The following is a 17,799-nucleotide window of genomic DNA, read 5'->3' as shown; positions in this document are numbered from 1 at the left end:
AAGATACCGAGGGGGTGAACAAGATCATTGCATTCTTAAAAACAAGATTTTGGACAGACAGCGAAAAAGACGTCTATGATACACACGCGGCACTTAAAGTAATCCATCGGAAACGCGACCAAACGCTTAACGACTATATAATAGAGTTTGATAAATTATACTCTAAAGCAAAGCAATTAAAACTTATCCCTGGCGGGCCAGAATATGATATGTGCAAGGCTGTAGACTTATTGTTAACTTCGGATTTAAACGACCACGAATTCATGATAATGCGGTCCGTAGCGAATGTTAGAGCCGGCGACGGCAAAAGATATGAAATCGTCAAAGAAAAACTGCGAGAAATTATCGGGAAAGGAATATCTAATACAAAACCAAAAAGCAACGGCGAAGAATCTTTCCTTTCTCAATCGCAATCCAGAAAGGACGACGACATTAGCCTAGACGAAGTTTACATAAGTAGAGGTTGGAAACCGCCGCCAAAGCAGAATAAAGGATACCAAAATTACAGAAACGGAAACCAAAATAGAAACGGGGTGAATAGGGGCAATTATGGTTCAAATGAAAACAAAAATAGAACCTTCATTAGAACAAAACCTAAAAACCCACTAGGTCCTGATGGTAAACCTATGCAATGCATTAGTTGTAGAGCGGTGACACATTTAATAAAAGATTGTCCAGACACATTTGAAAACCAACAAAAGAGACAACAAAACAAAAACTACAAAACAGCATATGTAGTGAATTATGATACCTTAGAAGAAGAAAAAGTATTGCTACCAATTTCAGACTCAGAATCAGAACAAGATAAGGAAGGGAATGTTTTCTGTGCAGTATATTGTTCAGAAAAACTTGAAGAAATGAACAAATTCACAGCAGAAGCGCTTAACAAAGCAGCATTGGATACAGCATGTACGGCTAGTATTGCAGGTGAAAAATGGTTAAAAATTTACCTGGAAGCCCTTCCAAAGCCCATGAAAGAGAAGGTAGTAGGACCATTACCGAGCAACAAATACTTTATGTTTGGCAACCAAGGAAAACTAAAATCCCAGGCCAAATATGTAATCCCAACAAAGCTAGGTGGTGACGACAACAAATTAGAATTGGACATTGTATCTTCTGATATTCCGCTACTATTATCAAAAGGTGATATGAAAAGATTGGGAATAGTATTGGACATGAAGAACGATAAGGCATCCATGAATGGCAAACCTCTAATTCTGACAACAACTAGCGCAGGACACTATGTCGTAGATCTGCTAAACAACAAAGAAGAGATTGAAGAAGTATGCATAGCAGAATTAGATGAAAATAATGATGAGATTCAGATGAAATCGTTACTAAAGATACACAGACAATTTGGTCATAGACCAAAACACCAGTTCGTTACCATACTTAAAGAGGCAGGAAAGTGGCAGGATAAATTCTCAAAAATGATTGATAAAATCATGGAAAGATGTGAGGGCTGTATACTGCGCCTTCGCACCCCAGACAGACCAGCAGTGGCACCTCCAATGGCGAATGATTTCGGTCAAGTATTGGGAATGGATCTGAAGGTCTGGAACAAGCATAAAGGGATCTACATATTATATATGATAGATATCTTCACTAGATATCAAGTTGCTGCGGTTAAAAGAAGCAAGACTCCGGAAGCAATCATTAATGCCTTCACGACCAAATGGCTACCCACATTTGGTAGAGTAGATAAGATAATAACGGATAATGGCACAGAGTTTCAGAATGAGTTGATGAGAGAGGTAGCCAGTGCGTTAAACGTGCAACTTCTGTCCACGGGTGCGAATTCCCCGTGGCAGAATGGCATCGTTGAGAGAAACCACATGACTACAGACTCTATCATTACTGCCATTGCCAGAGATTATCCAAACATGCCACTAGATGTAGCCCTAGCATGGGCAATAAATGCAGTAAACTCCATGTCCAGTGTACGAGGATTTTCTCCGTACCAATTAGTGTTCGGTAAATCCATAAGGCTACCAAACATACTTGAGGATCCTCCTCCAGCTTGGGAAGAGCCACAGAAGAGCAAGGAGTTAATTGATACACTCAATGCCATTCACGCAGCCAGAGTTGAATATACCAAAGCAGAAAGATGCGAAAGGCTTAAGAAGGCTCTGAAAGCAAAGATTAGAGTGTCAGATACCATATATGACAAAGGAGATATTGTCTACTTTAAAAAGGAGACAGAGGATACCTGGAGAGGACCAGCTAAGGTAGTTTTTCAAGACAGCAAAGTCTTATTTCTCAGAATTGGATCAATCTACTATAGAGTCAGTGCCAACAGAGTGAAAAAGGCAGGTGAAAGTCTGGCTAACGACATAATAGCCAAGGAAAACGAAGTCGCAGAAAAGGCTGATGAAACAACAAACACTGAGAAACCCAGCACAATAAGAACAAGAAGCACGACAGCAGTCCCAGAAGAACCTGATTGGCATAGACTAACGATTCAAGAGAAGGATATACCCATACCAAAAGAAGTAGTGACTCCTACGGGAGAAGAGTCAGAAATTCCCATAACAGCTGAAGAAGAGCAACAGGATCAAGAACACTCACAGGAATCAAGGGAAATTCCAACAAACAACGAGGGAGACGACATCCCAGCAGCAGATAACATCAACAAAGGTAGGAAAAGGAGAAAGGTCAATCAAAAACCGTCACCAGAATTCAACGAGGATGGTACAATCAAAAATGCTGCAAGTGTACTAAAAAGAAATGACAGAATTGAGATCCTAGACAATGGCAAATGGGAAAAAGGAATAGTTCTTGGACACGGAGGTAAAGTAGGAGGAAAGCACAGTGGTTGGTACAATGTTCAGCTTGACAGTGGTGATGTTTTCCATGACGAGATGTCTAGACGTGAAGTCAGGTATGAACAAGAACAAGAGGCGGATGAAGAAGAAGAAGTTCTGTTAACGATAAAACTAGATTGTGGAAAGAAAATCAGTTTCAAAAATCTAGAAAATCGAAAAATATGGTTCGAAAAGGAAGAAGAACAGCTGGTTTTGCTTACAACTGCAGAAGTACTAGCTGTGATGGTTCCAAAAGAACAAAGAAACTCGCCAGAATGTGTAGCTGCAAAGATAGAAGAGTTAAACAAACTAATTGCATTTGACACATACAAAGTGGTGAATGATGAAGGACAAGAGAGAATTACAACAACCTGGGTGTTAACCGAAAAAGGAACAGAAAAGAGAGCTAGATTGACAGCTAGAGGCTTCCAAGAGGATGGGGAATTCCCAACAGACAGTCCAACCGTACAAAAGCACTCAATGAGGCTATTGTTGGCGATAGCAGCTACAGAAGGTTAGGACATCTGTACAACCGATATATCCAGTGCCTTTTTACAAGGGTCAGAAATGGACAGAGATGTATACGTAAAACCTCCCAAGGAAGCAAATCAGGCAGACAAGCTTTGGCTGTTAAACAAGTGCCTTTATGGTTTAAAGGACGCTAGCAGGAAATGGTATCTCAGGGTTGTTGATAAACTTCAAGAATTGAAATTTGATACTTGCAAATTTGACTCAGGAATGTTCTTTTTGTTCAAGGATGGAAGCTTAGTTGGCATTGTAGCTTTACATGTCGACGATTTCTTGCACGCAGGAGATTCATTTTTCAACAAAGAAATAATTCCCCAACTACTTGGATGTTTCAAAGTAGGAAAATCTGAGGCAAGAGAGTTTATGTACACTGGTTTCTTCCTGAAACAGACAGAACAAGGCATACGGCTAGACCAGAACAAATATGTTAGAAACGTAACAATTCCAACAATTGATGTACGACAGATGAAAGACAAGGAGAAGGAAATGGATCAAGAGGAATTGTCGTTACTGCGTCAGATGACAGGAGTTGTGAACTGGACGGCTAGAGCCACCAGACCAGATCTGAGTTTTGACATGATAGATTTGTCAACAAAATTCAAAGGGGGAAAGGTAGCAGACCTTATCAAAGCCAAGAATGTGGCAGCTAGGCTAAAGAAAGAGGAAGTTTCAGTCATGATTTCAAATCTTGACAACTTCAATGACTGTGAAATAATTGTGTACACCGACGCTGCATACAGAAATCTGAATGATAACACTGACAGCTGTGGTGGGTACATTGTGTTCATTGTCAATACAAAGAATGGCAAAGTTGCTCCCTTGGAATGGAAAAGTGGTAAACTGAAGAGAAGAGTGAATAGCACACTTGGTGCTGAGACACAAGCACTATACAATGGTATAGATGCCGCTGTAGGTCTAAAGCTATTACTAAAAGAGCTGTATGGTGGAACAGTTGACCTTAAGGTAAGAGCAATCACAGACAACTTCTCTGCAAGAACCGCTGTTTACTCAGAATCGGAAGTAGCAGAAAGAATCCTGAGAGGTGATATCGCAGTCCTAAAACAGATGATACAGGATGGAACAGTAGCTGAAATAAAATGGGTAACAGGTGAGAACATGTTAGCAGATCTTTTAACGAAAAGAGGTGTGAACAAGTTACCTTTGCTGGAAGTCCTTGAATCTGGAAGGCTTAGACCAGAAACACTCCGTCTTATCAAAGAATAATAGCTGTAGCCAACATATAAAAATACCAAAAATTTCAAAAATACCAAAATACATTTAATTCAAAAATACCAAAATACTGTAAATGCATGAAAATACACAAAATCCAACAAAAACATCATAAAAACAAAGAAAAATCCAAAAATATCAGAAAATTACTGTATAATGAACAACTCATTACATTATTCACCAAAAGTACAAATTTGGAAAAATAATAGTAGAATATGGAGCCTGGGATTCAAATCAAAACGAAACGAAATTTGGTATAAACCGAAAACCATGATTTGGCAACACGATGGAGAATAGAGTCGCGGCATAGAAAGATTCTTCAAACGCATGCCGGCAGAATGTCTGCCAAACCAAAACAAAGTGTCAACTTAAGATTGAATTACGTAATACTTTAAAACATTTTTTTTGAGTGAAACATGCCCAATTAATATCCATTTTATTTAAAAATTTATCATATAATTATCGTATTTTTTCTTTAATGAATAGTGAAAAACCAACACGATTGATTTTTTTTTACAATTGTCATTTTTTTACACATACCAAACAAATCTCAAAAATTTCCCGGCTCATGATGTAAATATTAATCTTTCTTTAATATTGTCAATATTTGTAATATTATAGTACGTTTTTTTTTACAACAGTGAATATAATATTTGACGAAAGTTATTTGAACGCGATTTCACAAAGTTTCAAACCTTTTAAAACATACCAAACAAGCCGAAAATTCCCGTTTCTATAGAAAGCATATTTTTTTAATATATATAGATCTATACCAAAAGTGTTCATACAGATTCAACTTAGAATTTATTTTTTTTTCTCCCTGCCACACCATTCTAAAACAAACTTTTATTTTTCAGAACAAGGATAATTTAAACCATGTCGAGTGGTAAACACTTTGATATAGTGGACATCGTCTACGCTACATTTCGTCCATTTGACGAGCTCTGGACTGACACCGACAAGCGGAGGTGGGTCACAATGACCGACAAGAACCTGGATGAGATGACGTCCATAGTCAAGGACGCAATCTGTGACCAGAGTCGACCCAAAAATATAATATGTCTTATATTTCAAAAGGTGGTAGGTGGGATGGACAACGCCGTCATGCGCGACTACGTCAACGAGATCGTTGAGACCACCAAGGGCCAGAAGTGGAACAAGTGCAGTATAGGCACTTGCTGGTTTGTACCCTCCCACATGCAGGTATGGAGTAGAGTTGGCGCATTTAATAAAATAGCGCATGAAGCCAACGAGTCCATGGGAATGCCACGCTTAAATACCCACAGGGCTGTAATGACTATGGTCTTAGGTGATGGGAGTGACAAGACTTTGAGGGTAAGATTCGGAATGTGGATAGAACCACAGTTGGGCCTCCATTTCGGATCCAATCTGAGTTTCGAAGGGGTTGCAAAGGTGGTAGACACAGTAAATAAAACATTTGACCATGCCTTCAAATTCAGAAAAAGCTTGCCCAGACCCAGCCGTGAAACTCGTGTTATGGTTCCTCCATGTCTTTCAGTCACAGCTGGTTACAACAAGAACCAGTTTATGCGTCATTTGTTAGCTGATAGAGGTATCATTGAGCGTGATCAAGGCGTTAAGCGGCAGCTTATGTCCGACCAACGCATGCCTGGCTGGCAGAATTGGCATGTCTATAAGACACATGGCCCTCTACACAGATTCAACGAGCGTGAAGGAATGTTGGCTGCACATAAACTTCTCCTTCAAAGGAATGATGAGATACCTATCTGGCATCCAGAGGATGACACAGAATCAGAGTATGAGGAGCCTGTACAAGCACCAGATGATGTTCCTAAGCTACGCAAGCCATGCAAGTTTGGTGAGGCATATGACCCTGAGGCATACGACCCTGAAGAATGGGTTGCTGACACTGATCTTGAGATTGAGATTAACAACCAGCCAGATCTTGAAATTGAGATTGACAACAAGTCAGAGGGAGAGACTGAAGTCGTGACCAGGAAAGTTTTACTGGTTGATAGTGATGATGAGGAGATGGTGCAGTTATTCGGAGCTGAGCCATCAAAAGAAGAAGGTAGAAAGTATAATGAAGATCTGGATTATGTTAAGGAGTTGCAGCTGGCTGAAAGAAAGATAACCATTGCTGTTGAAAAGGCTAAAGCCTATAAGGCTGAGTTAGAGAGAAAGAATCTGATAATCACTAAGGAAAAGGCTGCTGTAAAGTTTTGGAAACAACAGTCTGACCAGAAGAAAGATAGATGCAACTTCCTGGAGGCAGAGTATGAACGAATCCTCGCCCAATACAAATACCTCAAGAATGTGTACAAAGCCAGGGGTGCCAAAGATTTGAACTAAGAAACAAAACTAGAAAACCAAATTCATATAAATGTCACAAATTATGATTTGTTATGTTTTAGGAATTTACCTATACCAAACTGTTGGAGCACCATAGACCCATATCAAATGTAGGGAAGGAGAAGCTATGAAGACATACATCCTTGTTAAACCAATACCAAATGTTTAATTAAAATATATTTATTATTTGTTATGTTGTTGTTAAATCATTATTTAAACTTTATTTGTTTATGGGGCTTTTTCTATTGCAGAAAGTAAAACTGATTCTGGGCTAAATTATATATCAATATCAAAGTTCATTATTGTTTCAGAGAGAGATGTGAATGTGTTCGTTCTTGTTAAATTGGGACAGCTGTCATAATTGCACTGCTCTACCGTTTTAGGTAACTCTTTCATTAGATTAGGAACATTAAGAAAATATATGGCCTATTTTTTGCCATATTTTTTGGTTATAAAACTTATGGACTAGTGTAATTTAAAGTCAATCATCCCCTCACTCCCTGATAAAATCTGTACATTGTCGTATTTTATGTTTTCTTATTCATTGGCATAATAAGCAATGGTTATTTTTGTTGATTTTTGTTGGTTTTTAACCAGTATCCAATCTTTTAAATCGATAATTATAAAAATTAAGTGAATCCCTTAGGATAGCTGATATTCACCTGTCATAGCTGGGAACTTCTTTGCCAAAAAATGTGTTTGTATGCATGTGGCTTCTTTTGGCCAGCAATCTTGTTAGGAAAACCATTTTTAAATCTGAAAATAATAACAATAATGAAATCACAGCCTTTGTTAATCACCATGTAGCTTCTTAAGAAATATTTAAGAGATCACTGACCAAAAAACATGGGTAGGTCCTTGTTTTTGGTTCAAACCATAGCAAGAACATTTATCCAGTAAACCTGTAAAATAAACACTTAATGATTTTTGTAAATATTTATTTTGGGTGGTTTATTCTATTGAAATTGAATTTTATATACCTAATAGAAAAATTTATTTGCCTTTACTCAACTGTTCTGTCAGTCAAATCTTATTATTTTTTTGTCTAGTTATAGCAATTATATTTCAATATCGTACAGCAAAAAAGCAGAATAATGACACATTTGTCTCAATTATGATTATATTGAAAGGTTGGAGAGTTACAAAATCTCTTCTTAATATCTTTTAATTCTAATTTGAATCAAACTAAATGAAATAAGTATTTCAGAAAATCATCTAATTTTCCTTGAAAAACGCGCCATATCTTAGAATGTTTGTTCATCATCTCCTCCGTCATCATCATCATCGCCCTCTCCATTATCAAAATAATTGTTGGCATAATCTAGATCAGCAACTCTTTCATTTCATTCTTATTTGATTGTTAAAGGGAGTATTCCAATAAAGAATTTGAATATAAACTAAAGTTTAGGTAGGTAATGATTCTAGACATTTTTCGTCCAATATTCGAGAGTCTTAAAAGTGCTACCAAGTTTTCAAAATATGACTACTTCAAAGGGAGGGGGCGAAAGTGACACTTTTTGAAACCAAAACTAAAACTCAAAGGAACTCGACTAGATAAAGAGTTACAGCTCTGAGATTTGGTATGGCAGTTGCTTTTAAGAGGTACAATATGGAACTGTGAAAAAACGGAAGCGGAACCGCCGCTCTCGCCGAAAACCGCCGCAATTGTTTTCCCTTTTCTCGCAAAATCAAACAATTTGGAATCATCTGAGACAAACTTATCTTTTTTTTTCATAAAATTCCGCCACCGTTTTTTCACAGTTCCATATTGTACCTATTTAAAGCAACTACCATGCCAAATCTAAGAGCTGTAACTCTTTATTTAGTTGAGTTCCTTTGATTTTAGTTTTGGTTTCAAAAAGTGTCACTTCCGCCCCCTCCCGTTATACTCTTGTTATGAATGCAAAATACAAAGGTAATTTTATAGAGTTCTTTCAATAGCCGATACAAAGAAGGGACTTTTTTTGGATATATTCCCTTTCGTGACAAAGCCTCTTAAGGGGCGTTTCGTCGTATTTTCACAATAGCTTTTGATAAGTTATTTTAGGTTAAATTCGGTGATGGCCCCGCAGGGTTAGAGCCCCACGCAAAACTAGAAATAGGAGAAAAGCTACTATGAAAATACGACGAAACGCCCCTTAAAAGGCTTACCACGAAAGGGACAAATCCCTTTTTCTTTTTACAAGTAATTACAAAGAGTACATTCCTGTTCCATCATCCATTTCTTCATCCTCATCCTCTATCTCCTCTTCATCCTCCTACAAACATCACAGATTTCATCAGAGAGAAAGTACAATGGATTGTTTATTACACTAGTCCTTAAAGTTTTACAATAACATTTTCTTATTCGTTGGCTTGACAACTTTTGGGACTTTTACTAAATTTTGATTGGTTGGTTTATTAAGTTGAGTGTTCCAACGTTACAACTACTAACTTAATCTACAGAAGGAGTAATTTAGTGTGTCATCATTAGGGATATATTGTACATCAATTTAGTGGCTATTTTCTTATCCCTTTAGACCCCTGGATTTCATGTATGAGGATGAGATATAATCACTGTAATGGATGTAGAATAAATGTCGCTATTATGACAAGGGAAAAATTGTCGTAAATTTAGGTTGCTGAAATAGATACCACTTATTGGTCAGTTAATTCATCCGGTAAAAGGGGATTGGATAAGGTAAATGGGGGGTATCGTTATATTAGACTGCTGCAAGTTTCACTTTACTAGAAAACATTAATCTGGTGTTACATCCAAGTAATAATATATTCATTGTCAGTGGTGCGGATACTCAAAGAGATACTACGCATATTTTCTAACCTTTTTATCTTCATCATCAGAATCTGATGGTTTCTTTTCTGTCTCTTCCTCATCTCCACTTCCATCAAATTTCTCTTTCTCTTCCAAACTCTGGGAAAATTAATGTTCTACGAAAGGACGTCCAAGCTTTTTTTTATTTGGAGGGGAAGGGTGTAATCTATGAATAATATAGACGAGGACGTCCAAGCTTTTTTTATTTAGAGAGAGTAAAAATCAAAAATTTTTGGGGTGCCCCAAAAATTCATTTGAGGGGGGGGGGGGGTAATCACCCCTATATCCCCCCCCCTGAAAGTCCCCGGTTCTACGAACTAGCACCATAAATGTTTGCAATAATAGCAGATCAGATAATAGGTACCTAGGTACTATTTTATTTTTATTTATTAGTATTATTAACTATTTTGTATAAATATAAGGTATTATCTTACACCTAACATTTTATCCTATTATATAATCTTTAATACAAAGTAGAACAATGTCTGTCTGTCTGTCTGTCTGTCCGCTTGTCTGAAGCTTAAGATCTCAGTAAGTTCAGAACCGATTTGGTTCTACTCTTCAAGAAATATATCTACTGGTCCTGTGGTGGTTTTACACTATATTCTTGGGGGGTGGGACAACCCAACCCCCCAACAAGAACAAAAAAATCCCCCCAATTTTTTTCAATTACCTCTTGGGGCAAAGCCCCTAAAGGCTAGGGGCGAATCCTTTTGTTTTATTAAGAGAGAAATAAGGTGTTTTTTTTTGTCAGTAGCTTAATATTTTGATATTAAACCGATTTAGTTATCCATTTAAGGGTAGCTTCACATGATATGCTATTTTGTTTTCAGGTTTAAGTCTTGGAATGAAAATCAATTCCAATTCAATTGGACTATTTTTCCTAACCCTTCTAAAGTTGCTTAAATTCGGCCATAGAACATTCCTTTAGTTTATCTTCAATATTGACATCTCCTTTACTTTTTACAAGATTTGGTTTAAATTCTTTTTTTCTCTTCTTTAATCCAACCCTGAAAAAGATTTTTTGTTTAAATAATTCAGATAATGCAATAGTTTGGGGAACTAGGAATAAGACAATGGCCGATAAATTAATGTACTGTAGATCCCCAATGATAACACAAGATAATTATCTCTTATGTTACGTAGATTACAATTGGTGGTTGAAACGTTTGGACACTCCAGCTATTGAACCAACCAATTTTAGACGTAAAAATATATAATAAGTACACATAAAACAAATGAAAAAAAATGTAAATTCACATCCAAACAACTGCTAAACAAACTGCATCAGTATAGCTGTTAAAAAGTCGTCAATGGCAGCCGTAACCGATCCACCCTATTTCATAACTTATGTAGCAGTCTCATAGTCTCAAATAAACTGAAAACTTACTTTAATTCTTTAGGCATGTAACTCCAGTCAATATTTTGATAAACTTGTTGCTGAGAAGCACGGAAGTTGTTAAATATATTGCTTTGAAGTTGTAACATTCTTTTCTCTCGTAAACCCTAAAACAGAAAGTAATTAAGTTGATAAACGTAGCAAGTTGGAGAGGGGCGCTAGTGTAGAGTTCTAAAAAATCACATTAGAAGTATATAAATTAACTCTGAATACATAAATTACGAAGATTATCATCCCCCCCCCCCCCCTTTCGTAATCATAAATACCTGATAAATGTTATAATCAAAGAAAAAATGCATAAAAACATAAATCAAAGTTGAAGTAAATCTAAGTATGAAATAATTTAGGTATTTTGTAGTTTTACCTGTTGAATTTGAACAGGTCTGTTGACTAATTGTGGAAAAAGAGGTGGTGGCTCTAACACTGTGGCTGGAATATCACCTCGGCCAATACCTGAAAAAAAAGCTGGAATTAGGACATTTATTTATAGAATCAAGTCATGGCTTGACATTCAATTATCCTACTAAGTAACATAGATACCTTTTATGCAAACAAAAGTCATTAAAAAAAAACTGTTATCCAATACATAGGTATGCATAGGTACATAAACTTTTATCTTGAAAGTTTTGAAAGCTACATCTTAAAATACTATAATTCTAAATAATATAACATTGTTCACGTATATTTGATATTGTGACATTAGTAATCAAATCCCAGACATAAGAATTTCCCTTCATTATTATATAGACAGTATTTAAAGCTTGATTCGTAATCTTGTACCAATAAAAACTTACCCAAAGCTTCAGCATTAATGCTCATAGTGACACCACCACGACCTCGGCCACGTCCCGCCATTTTTTATCTGCATATAAATATTTGTTTTTGGGAAAGTCAAGGATCTAAAGGAATAAGACAATGCCGCCGATAAATAGATATCCATCTCCAATGATTATACATAAAATTACCCTTTTAATAAGTTAAAATTAGAGATTGAAAGGTTAATTAGGGACAAACTAAAGTTAATTCAACATCCAGTCAATCAAATATCAATATATGTACCCAAAGTTTTCAGCTAATAAATGAGAAAACGTTATTATAAACTTTGGGGACTAGTGTCCCCTCCACGTACCTCTTAGTTCTAAGGGAGGAAAGGACAAGATATTTTACTGGTCCTATTTTGAAAAACACGTTCTCGATCGATCATTCGTTGGTTTAAATATTTTTCAGTATTTTCTATAATTAGGTCATGACTGGTTAATTCAAAAGCAATGTCCAATTTTTTCAACCCATAATTTTATTCTAATAGAAGGGATAATAAATTCAATTTACAAACATTAGTGACCGAATAAACTTTGTGTGCGATTAATTGATGTTCATTATCTAATCCGTACGTTTAGAACCCGGGATAATTTTACACATAAGAAAGAAGTTTTATAGAGATTTTTATTGCTGTGTTTCTCATACTGTATGATTATTCATAATATTATGGCTTTTTAGTACTATAAAAGCATTTTCCATCCATGAAGATCATGACAAAACTGTTACCAACTCGAAAATGTTGTTGTGATGCGCAGAGCAGATAAGAATGCCGCAATCCATTATCAAATGACAGCTGTAATTAGCGCAAGGGATGCCGCGGATTTTTTGTATGTGTAAGCTGTTTTGCGCAATTATGCCGCTGTCTTTTATCAAAACAATCAACAGCTTGAATAATGATTTTGAATATTATATGATAGGAATAATAAAATAACCACACACGTCAATAAAAGAAAATTTATTTTTATGAAAACTTAAATAAACAGCTTTAAAAAAGAAGTAATTGTGGTCAATTTCTTAGTAAAGCAAAATAAATTTTCAATGGCTTTTTGTAAATTACTTTATACACCTGTTACATTGAACAAAGTTTAGATAAAAATGAGTCAAGGACTAATAAATAAAATTTTAGAAAATAAAGTTTGACCAACAGTTGAAACTTTTCCCCCATAATTCAACATTTAAATCTTGCATTGAATACAAAATAAAATTGATACATTAGTGGCATATTAAACTGTTTTTAACCTATTTTGAAATTTATATCAAAAATATACTTGGACACCTGAGCTGGATCTTCAAATGTGTAGCCATTGCCGTAGTCATGGCCAGAGGTACAGCCACTAACCTAATAGTGATCTTTTAATCAAATTAACCATGCGTAGCTGTGGTCACAAAAAAACAATGAGATCTTTAAATCAAATTGGCAATGCATCGCTGTGGCCGTCACTGGCCACGCTAAAAATGGCTACAGTGGGTTAGTGTTGCTAAAGCTACAAAGACAGCTACTTTTGATGTTTTTAACGTAAAACCATTGAAATTGAGGTTTTTTTAAATTATAATTAAAAGAGTGTTATTAGTATTGTATAAATAATTGTACTGGCACAAAATGAAAAGAAAAAAAGGCCCGTCATGATATTAAGTATGTTGCCTGTCTAACCTTGTAAGGGACAACTTTAAAAAGATAAATACTATACTTAAAATACACTTTTTGGGGATTTATTACTACAATATTATTGATAGGATTGAAAATGATTTCTTTTTAAAAATATTAGTAAACAATTATATTCCTATTAGCGGATGCAACTAAAAACTTAAATAATAGGATAATTAACATGAATTGTCTGGTAACACTTATTCTCAAATTAGCGGCAATTACAATTTCAAAACAAATACTATGTATACTTGTTTATAAATATTTAATTTGACTGTTCAGAGACTATGGAAGTATTGTAAAACACTGTTTACTACCTTCATACAACCACATTTTGAATTTTTCTGTAAAAATGATAATAATAATATGTAAAAACTTCAAACATTTAAAGTGTATAATTAAAATAGTAATTTTGAATAAAAACACTTCAAAAAAATTAGACATAATGATTTTATTTCTTTGATGAAAATAATTTATTTTTTGGGTGGGCCATAAAAGATTTTAGATATCCATATTTCTAGGAAAGCCAGCATTGCACTGTTGTGAAATCATTTAAAAATCCATGTTTTATTAGAAGCACTGTGGCAACGACTATGGCTATGACTACAACTATGACTATGGCAACTGTTACGGCAGTGGCAACGGCTACGGCAGCGGCAACGCCAACGGCTACACATTTAAACTGTTTTTAACCTATTTTAGAAAGGTATATCAAAAATATACTCTGACACCTGTAGAATCGAACTGCAGAGCTAAAAATGAGAATAATAGCCCACATCAATTTTTATTAGGATTTTAAAGTTTGTATTTTACTATGGATTAAGTAAATTTTACTGAATCATAAACTGTCTTTTCTTTTCAGGTAAAATTCTTGCTTCAAAGCATTTTTCTTAATGATAGTAAAAAAATAGCTCTTTTGATTTTATAGTTATAATTATTCATTAAAAGTGAAAGATGTAGGATATATCTTTGAATTAACATAAAAACTATGAGGATTCAGCATTAACTAATGACAAAGCTAGAAATCTTTAAATTTTAAATATAATGTTTTCACAAAGTGACCTATTTCCAATAAAATAGAATAACTTTTATTTTAATAAAATGAAAAGAATGGAAACTATACACATTAAAGATAAATACTTTTTAAAAATATTTTAAAAAATAAGTTTGAATAATCTTATTTTATATCATATTTGTAAATGTGATAAAGATAAATTTGTTGTATTGCATAAACATTTATTTACGTTTTTAAAGATTTAGCCCTCTACAGCTGACTTTTATGTGTTTTAATGTATAATAGACATGAAACATTTTCATGTTAATTCTTTGATATATTGTAAAGAATAAATTTTTAATTAGTTTTGATAGATAAAATCAAGACCTAACTTTACTGTATACTAGCATACAATATTTAGGAAGCAAGACACTAAAAGCTGAGTATTTCACCCACAATGGAAAGAAACATCACGATTCAGTAAAATTTGTTTAATCCATAGTAAAAAATAAACTTTAAAATCCTAATAAAAATCGATGTGAGCAATTGTTCTCATTATTGGCTTTGCAGTATGATTCTACAGGTGTCAGAGTATATTTTTGATATACCTTTCAAAAATAGGTTAAAAACAGTTTTAAGATCCAGCTCTGTAGAATCATACTGCAGAACTTAAAATGAGATCAATAGCTCACATCGATTTTTATTAGGAGCTTAAATCTTAATTTTTACTATAGATTAAGTCATTTTTGCTGGAAATTGATGTGTTTTTTTTTCTTATCATGAACTGTACCTTTAATTTTCCTCTTGTAATTATCCTAATATCCTATTATATAAAGTAGTAAGCATTTTTGTCTGTCCCAAAGAATCTTGCTACCTGGTAAACCGATATTGTTCTCCTTTACAGTGAAACTTCTTATAGGTCCTGGGAAGGGTTAAACTATTTTTGGGGAAAGGGTCTTCAACCACCTCCTCCCAAAGAATATTTTTTTACTCTTTTGAAACTCAAATATTAAATGGGATGAGGTCAACTTGTCCCTCTCCTACCTTGAGTGCCCTAGAGGCTTCTAGGAGCGTAGCCACTAGTATATTTAATTACACCAATAGATGTATACAATTGTTTAGACGCAAGACACTGGGGAGGACAAATTGCCCCAGACCAATAGCGACTTAGTTAATCTTCCTACAACATACAAATTTTGGACTCAGGAGAAGAATTTCTTCTAGCAGTTAATGAATCTTTCTGTCTAATTTTGGTTGCTGTATCTTGGCACATAGTTAGCAGTGGTGCATGGAAGGTACTTTTAAGGTAACAAATGTTTCTTCTTATAGCTGTGCTTGCTTTTAAAAACACCTTGCTCTCACATCAGATAAATAAAAAAAATGCCATTCTGAAACCATTCTGATTGTAGAATAATGGTGTTCATTCTTTTTCAACTCACTTGGAATTGACGACAAATTGTTTAGGCATATTTCTCTTCCATACATTAAATTTAACATGTATTTTTTTGTTTACAATATTTTATATTCAAAGTTGTAATTGATCAATAAGTCTTTTTTAAATAACAAATAGAATTTCTTGGGGCAAATTTATAAATAGGTGCTAACTAGGGTTGGGCCGGATATCCGGCAAATATTCGGTTATCCGGCCAAAATACCGGATATCCGGCCGGATAACCGGCCAAATTACCAGATACTAAAGTAGCAAAAAAAAATTTTTTCAAAAATATTTTATGAATTTACCTAAAGTTAAACTTGTTCAGAAAAAATGTTCTTCTAGCTTCAATAATAAGAAAATTATAGCCATTTAAAATTTTAAAAAGCAGAGATTTTTGGTGTAAAGTATAAAAATTATAGAGCCGGATATCCGGCCGGATAGTTTCAATATCCGGTATCCGGCCGGATATTGAAAATGGCCGGATATCCGGCCGGATATCCGGCCCAACCCTAGTGCTAACTAAAAATTGCTAGTAAGGTTACAACCATCATAGGACGAGGAACTAATAATTCAGGTCAGAAGTGACAATTTTTATTTCTTTGATAAGTTTATTAGGGCTTTTTCTATCTTTAAAGTGTGATTATTATGTTTTATGTATAAATACTATATTTATAAATGGCGAATAAAGAGAGAGCCCAAGACATTAGAGTAATTCTGCAGACCTCCAGCTCCCCCAAGCAGTCCAGCAACATGCTAGTGACCCCCAGCCGAGGTCCATGTCCTAGGCTAGGCGTCCATACACATTCAATAGAAGCTTCCCTGATTGCTACAATTGCTATAATCCTGTTAAAATATGAGGTACTGCAGAGTAAATAAAAATATGCATTTTAAACTGTTCTTTTTCTTTCTTTATTTAATTTATTTTACGCCATTCAACTAAATATTTGTCCTTGTTGAAACAACACTGATGGACAAACTGCCTGTTGGAGACATGATCCTTGGATGGGAAACAGTGAGTTCCTCACTTTGAAGAACATTTCAACAGTGAAGATAATGAGGAGATAGATAACATTTTTAGGATATGTTGAACAGAGTTATTTACTATTTAGGCAAACTGAATCACAGGAACTGACAAAGAAATAAGGCCATATTATCTCCAGAGATTAGGATTAACTTAGTGAGCATTCTCAATAATGAACCAACCACCAACAATGCTGTTAAGGTTTGAATTGGCACCTGGTATCTGTTGGCATTAACCATAATGTGCTAAGGGTTATCAACTGCTTCAAATCAGAGGACTCTATGGCAAGGATAAAGTTCCAGCAGGCAATTAGTGGCAACAACACTGACTGCAATCCTGAAAACTGACCATTTGTCCACTAGTATGTTTAACCTGAAGATTGTTCTTTAGAACAAGAGGCACAAGGGACTGAGACCTGTTGCTGCTAGGGTAGGAGTTAGCTATAATACACTACGAAATGTTTTAAAGAAACATGGAGCTAAACCCTGACATAGGTACAAAACACAGAAGATTAACCAAAGCCATGTGGAGCAAAGAGTAAATTGCAAGATGACCCTGCTTCCTTCCAAAGGAGTGCATGTGCTTAGGAAGCAGTAGATGCTTTTTTTTCAAGAAGGATTGATCATCAAATACAATGTCGCAAATTTTCAGATGTTTGGCCAATTGAGAACATCTAGGGCATTGTTAAGGAAAGGGTGGCCAAAGTTAATTTCACTAATCTAGCCCAACTTAAAATGGAGATAACTAAAGTATAGAGATCTATCCATGACCATGGGCT

At 35.1% G+C, this 17,799-nt stretch overlaps 2 protein-coding genes across 3 annotated transcripts in view; one reads left to right on the top strand and one right to left on the bottom strand.

Annotated features, from left to right (window-relative positions):
* LOC145314679 (large ribosomal subunit protein bL20-like) overlaps positions 1-17,799 on the bottom strand; it is a 184,246-nt gene that overhangs the window by 2,806 nt on the left and 163,641 nt on the right. Inside the window, exons 2-9 of one of the 2 annotated variants that reach the window (XM_080154695.1) lie at positions 11,902-11,971; positions 11,472-11,560; positions 11,099-11,214; positions 10,636-10,718; positions 9,718-9,809; positions 9,105-9,154; positions 8,123-8,219; positions 7,652-7,800 (exon numbers count right to left, since the gene is read on the bottom strand). In XM_080154695.1, the coding sequence (XP_080010821.1) occupies positions 8,141-8,219; positions 9,105-9,154; positions 9,718-9,809; positions 10,636-10,718; positions 11,099-11,214; positions 11,472-11,560; positions 11,902-11,962 (570 nt within the window). In that variant the 5' untranslated portion in view covers positions 11,963-11,971 and the 3' untranslated portion in view covers positions 7,652-7,800; positions 8,123-8,140. Of the gene's footprint in view, positions 1-7,558; positions 7,801-8,122; positions 8,220-9,104; positions 9,155-9,717; positions 9,810-10,635; positions 10,719-11,098; positions 11,215-11,471; positions 11,561-11,901; positions 11,972-17,799 lie in introns of those variants that run through there. The other variant, XM_080154696.1, reaches the window with a different exon arrangement.
* LOC145314675 (signal transducer and activator of transcription 5B-like) overlaps positions 1-17,799 on the top strand; it is a 160,437-nt gene that overhangs the window by 99,337 nt on the left and 43,301 nt on the right. The gene's annotated exons all lie outside the window — the stretch shown is intronic.

The sequence above is a fragment of the Acartia tonsa genome, chromosome 3 (assembly GCF_053477335.1).
Source record: "Acartia tonsa isolate MP-2025a chromosome 3, ASM5347733v1, whole genome shotgun sequence".
NCBI classification, from domain to species: domain Eukaryota; kingdom Metazoa; phylum Arthropoda; class Copepoda; order Calanoida; family Acartiidae; genus Acartia; species Acartia tonsa.
This window is presented reverse-complemented; position numbering and strand designations above follow the sequence as displayed.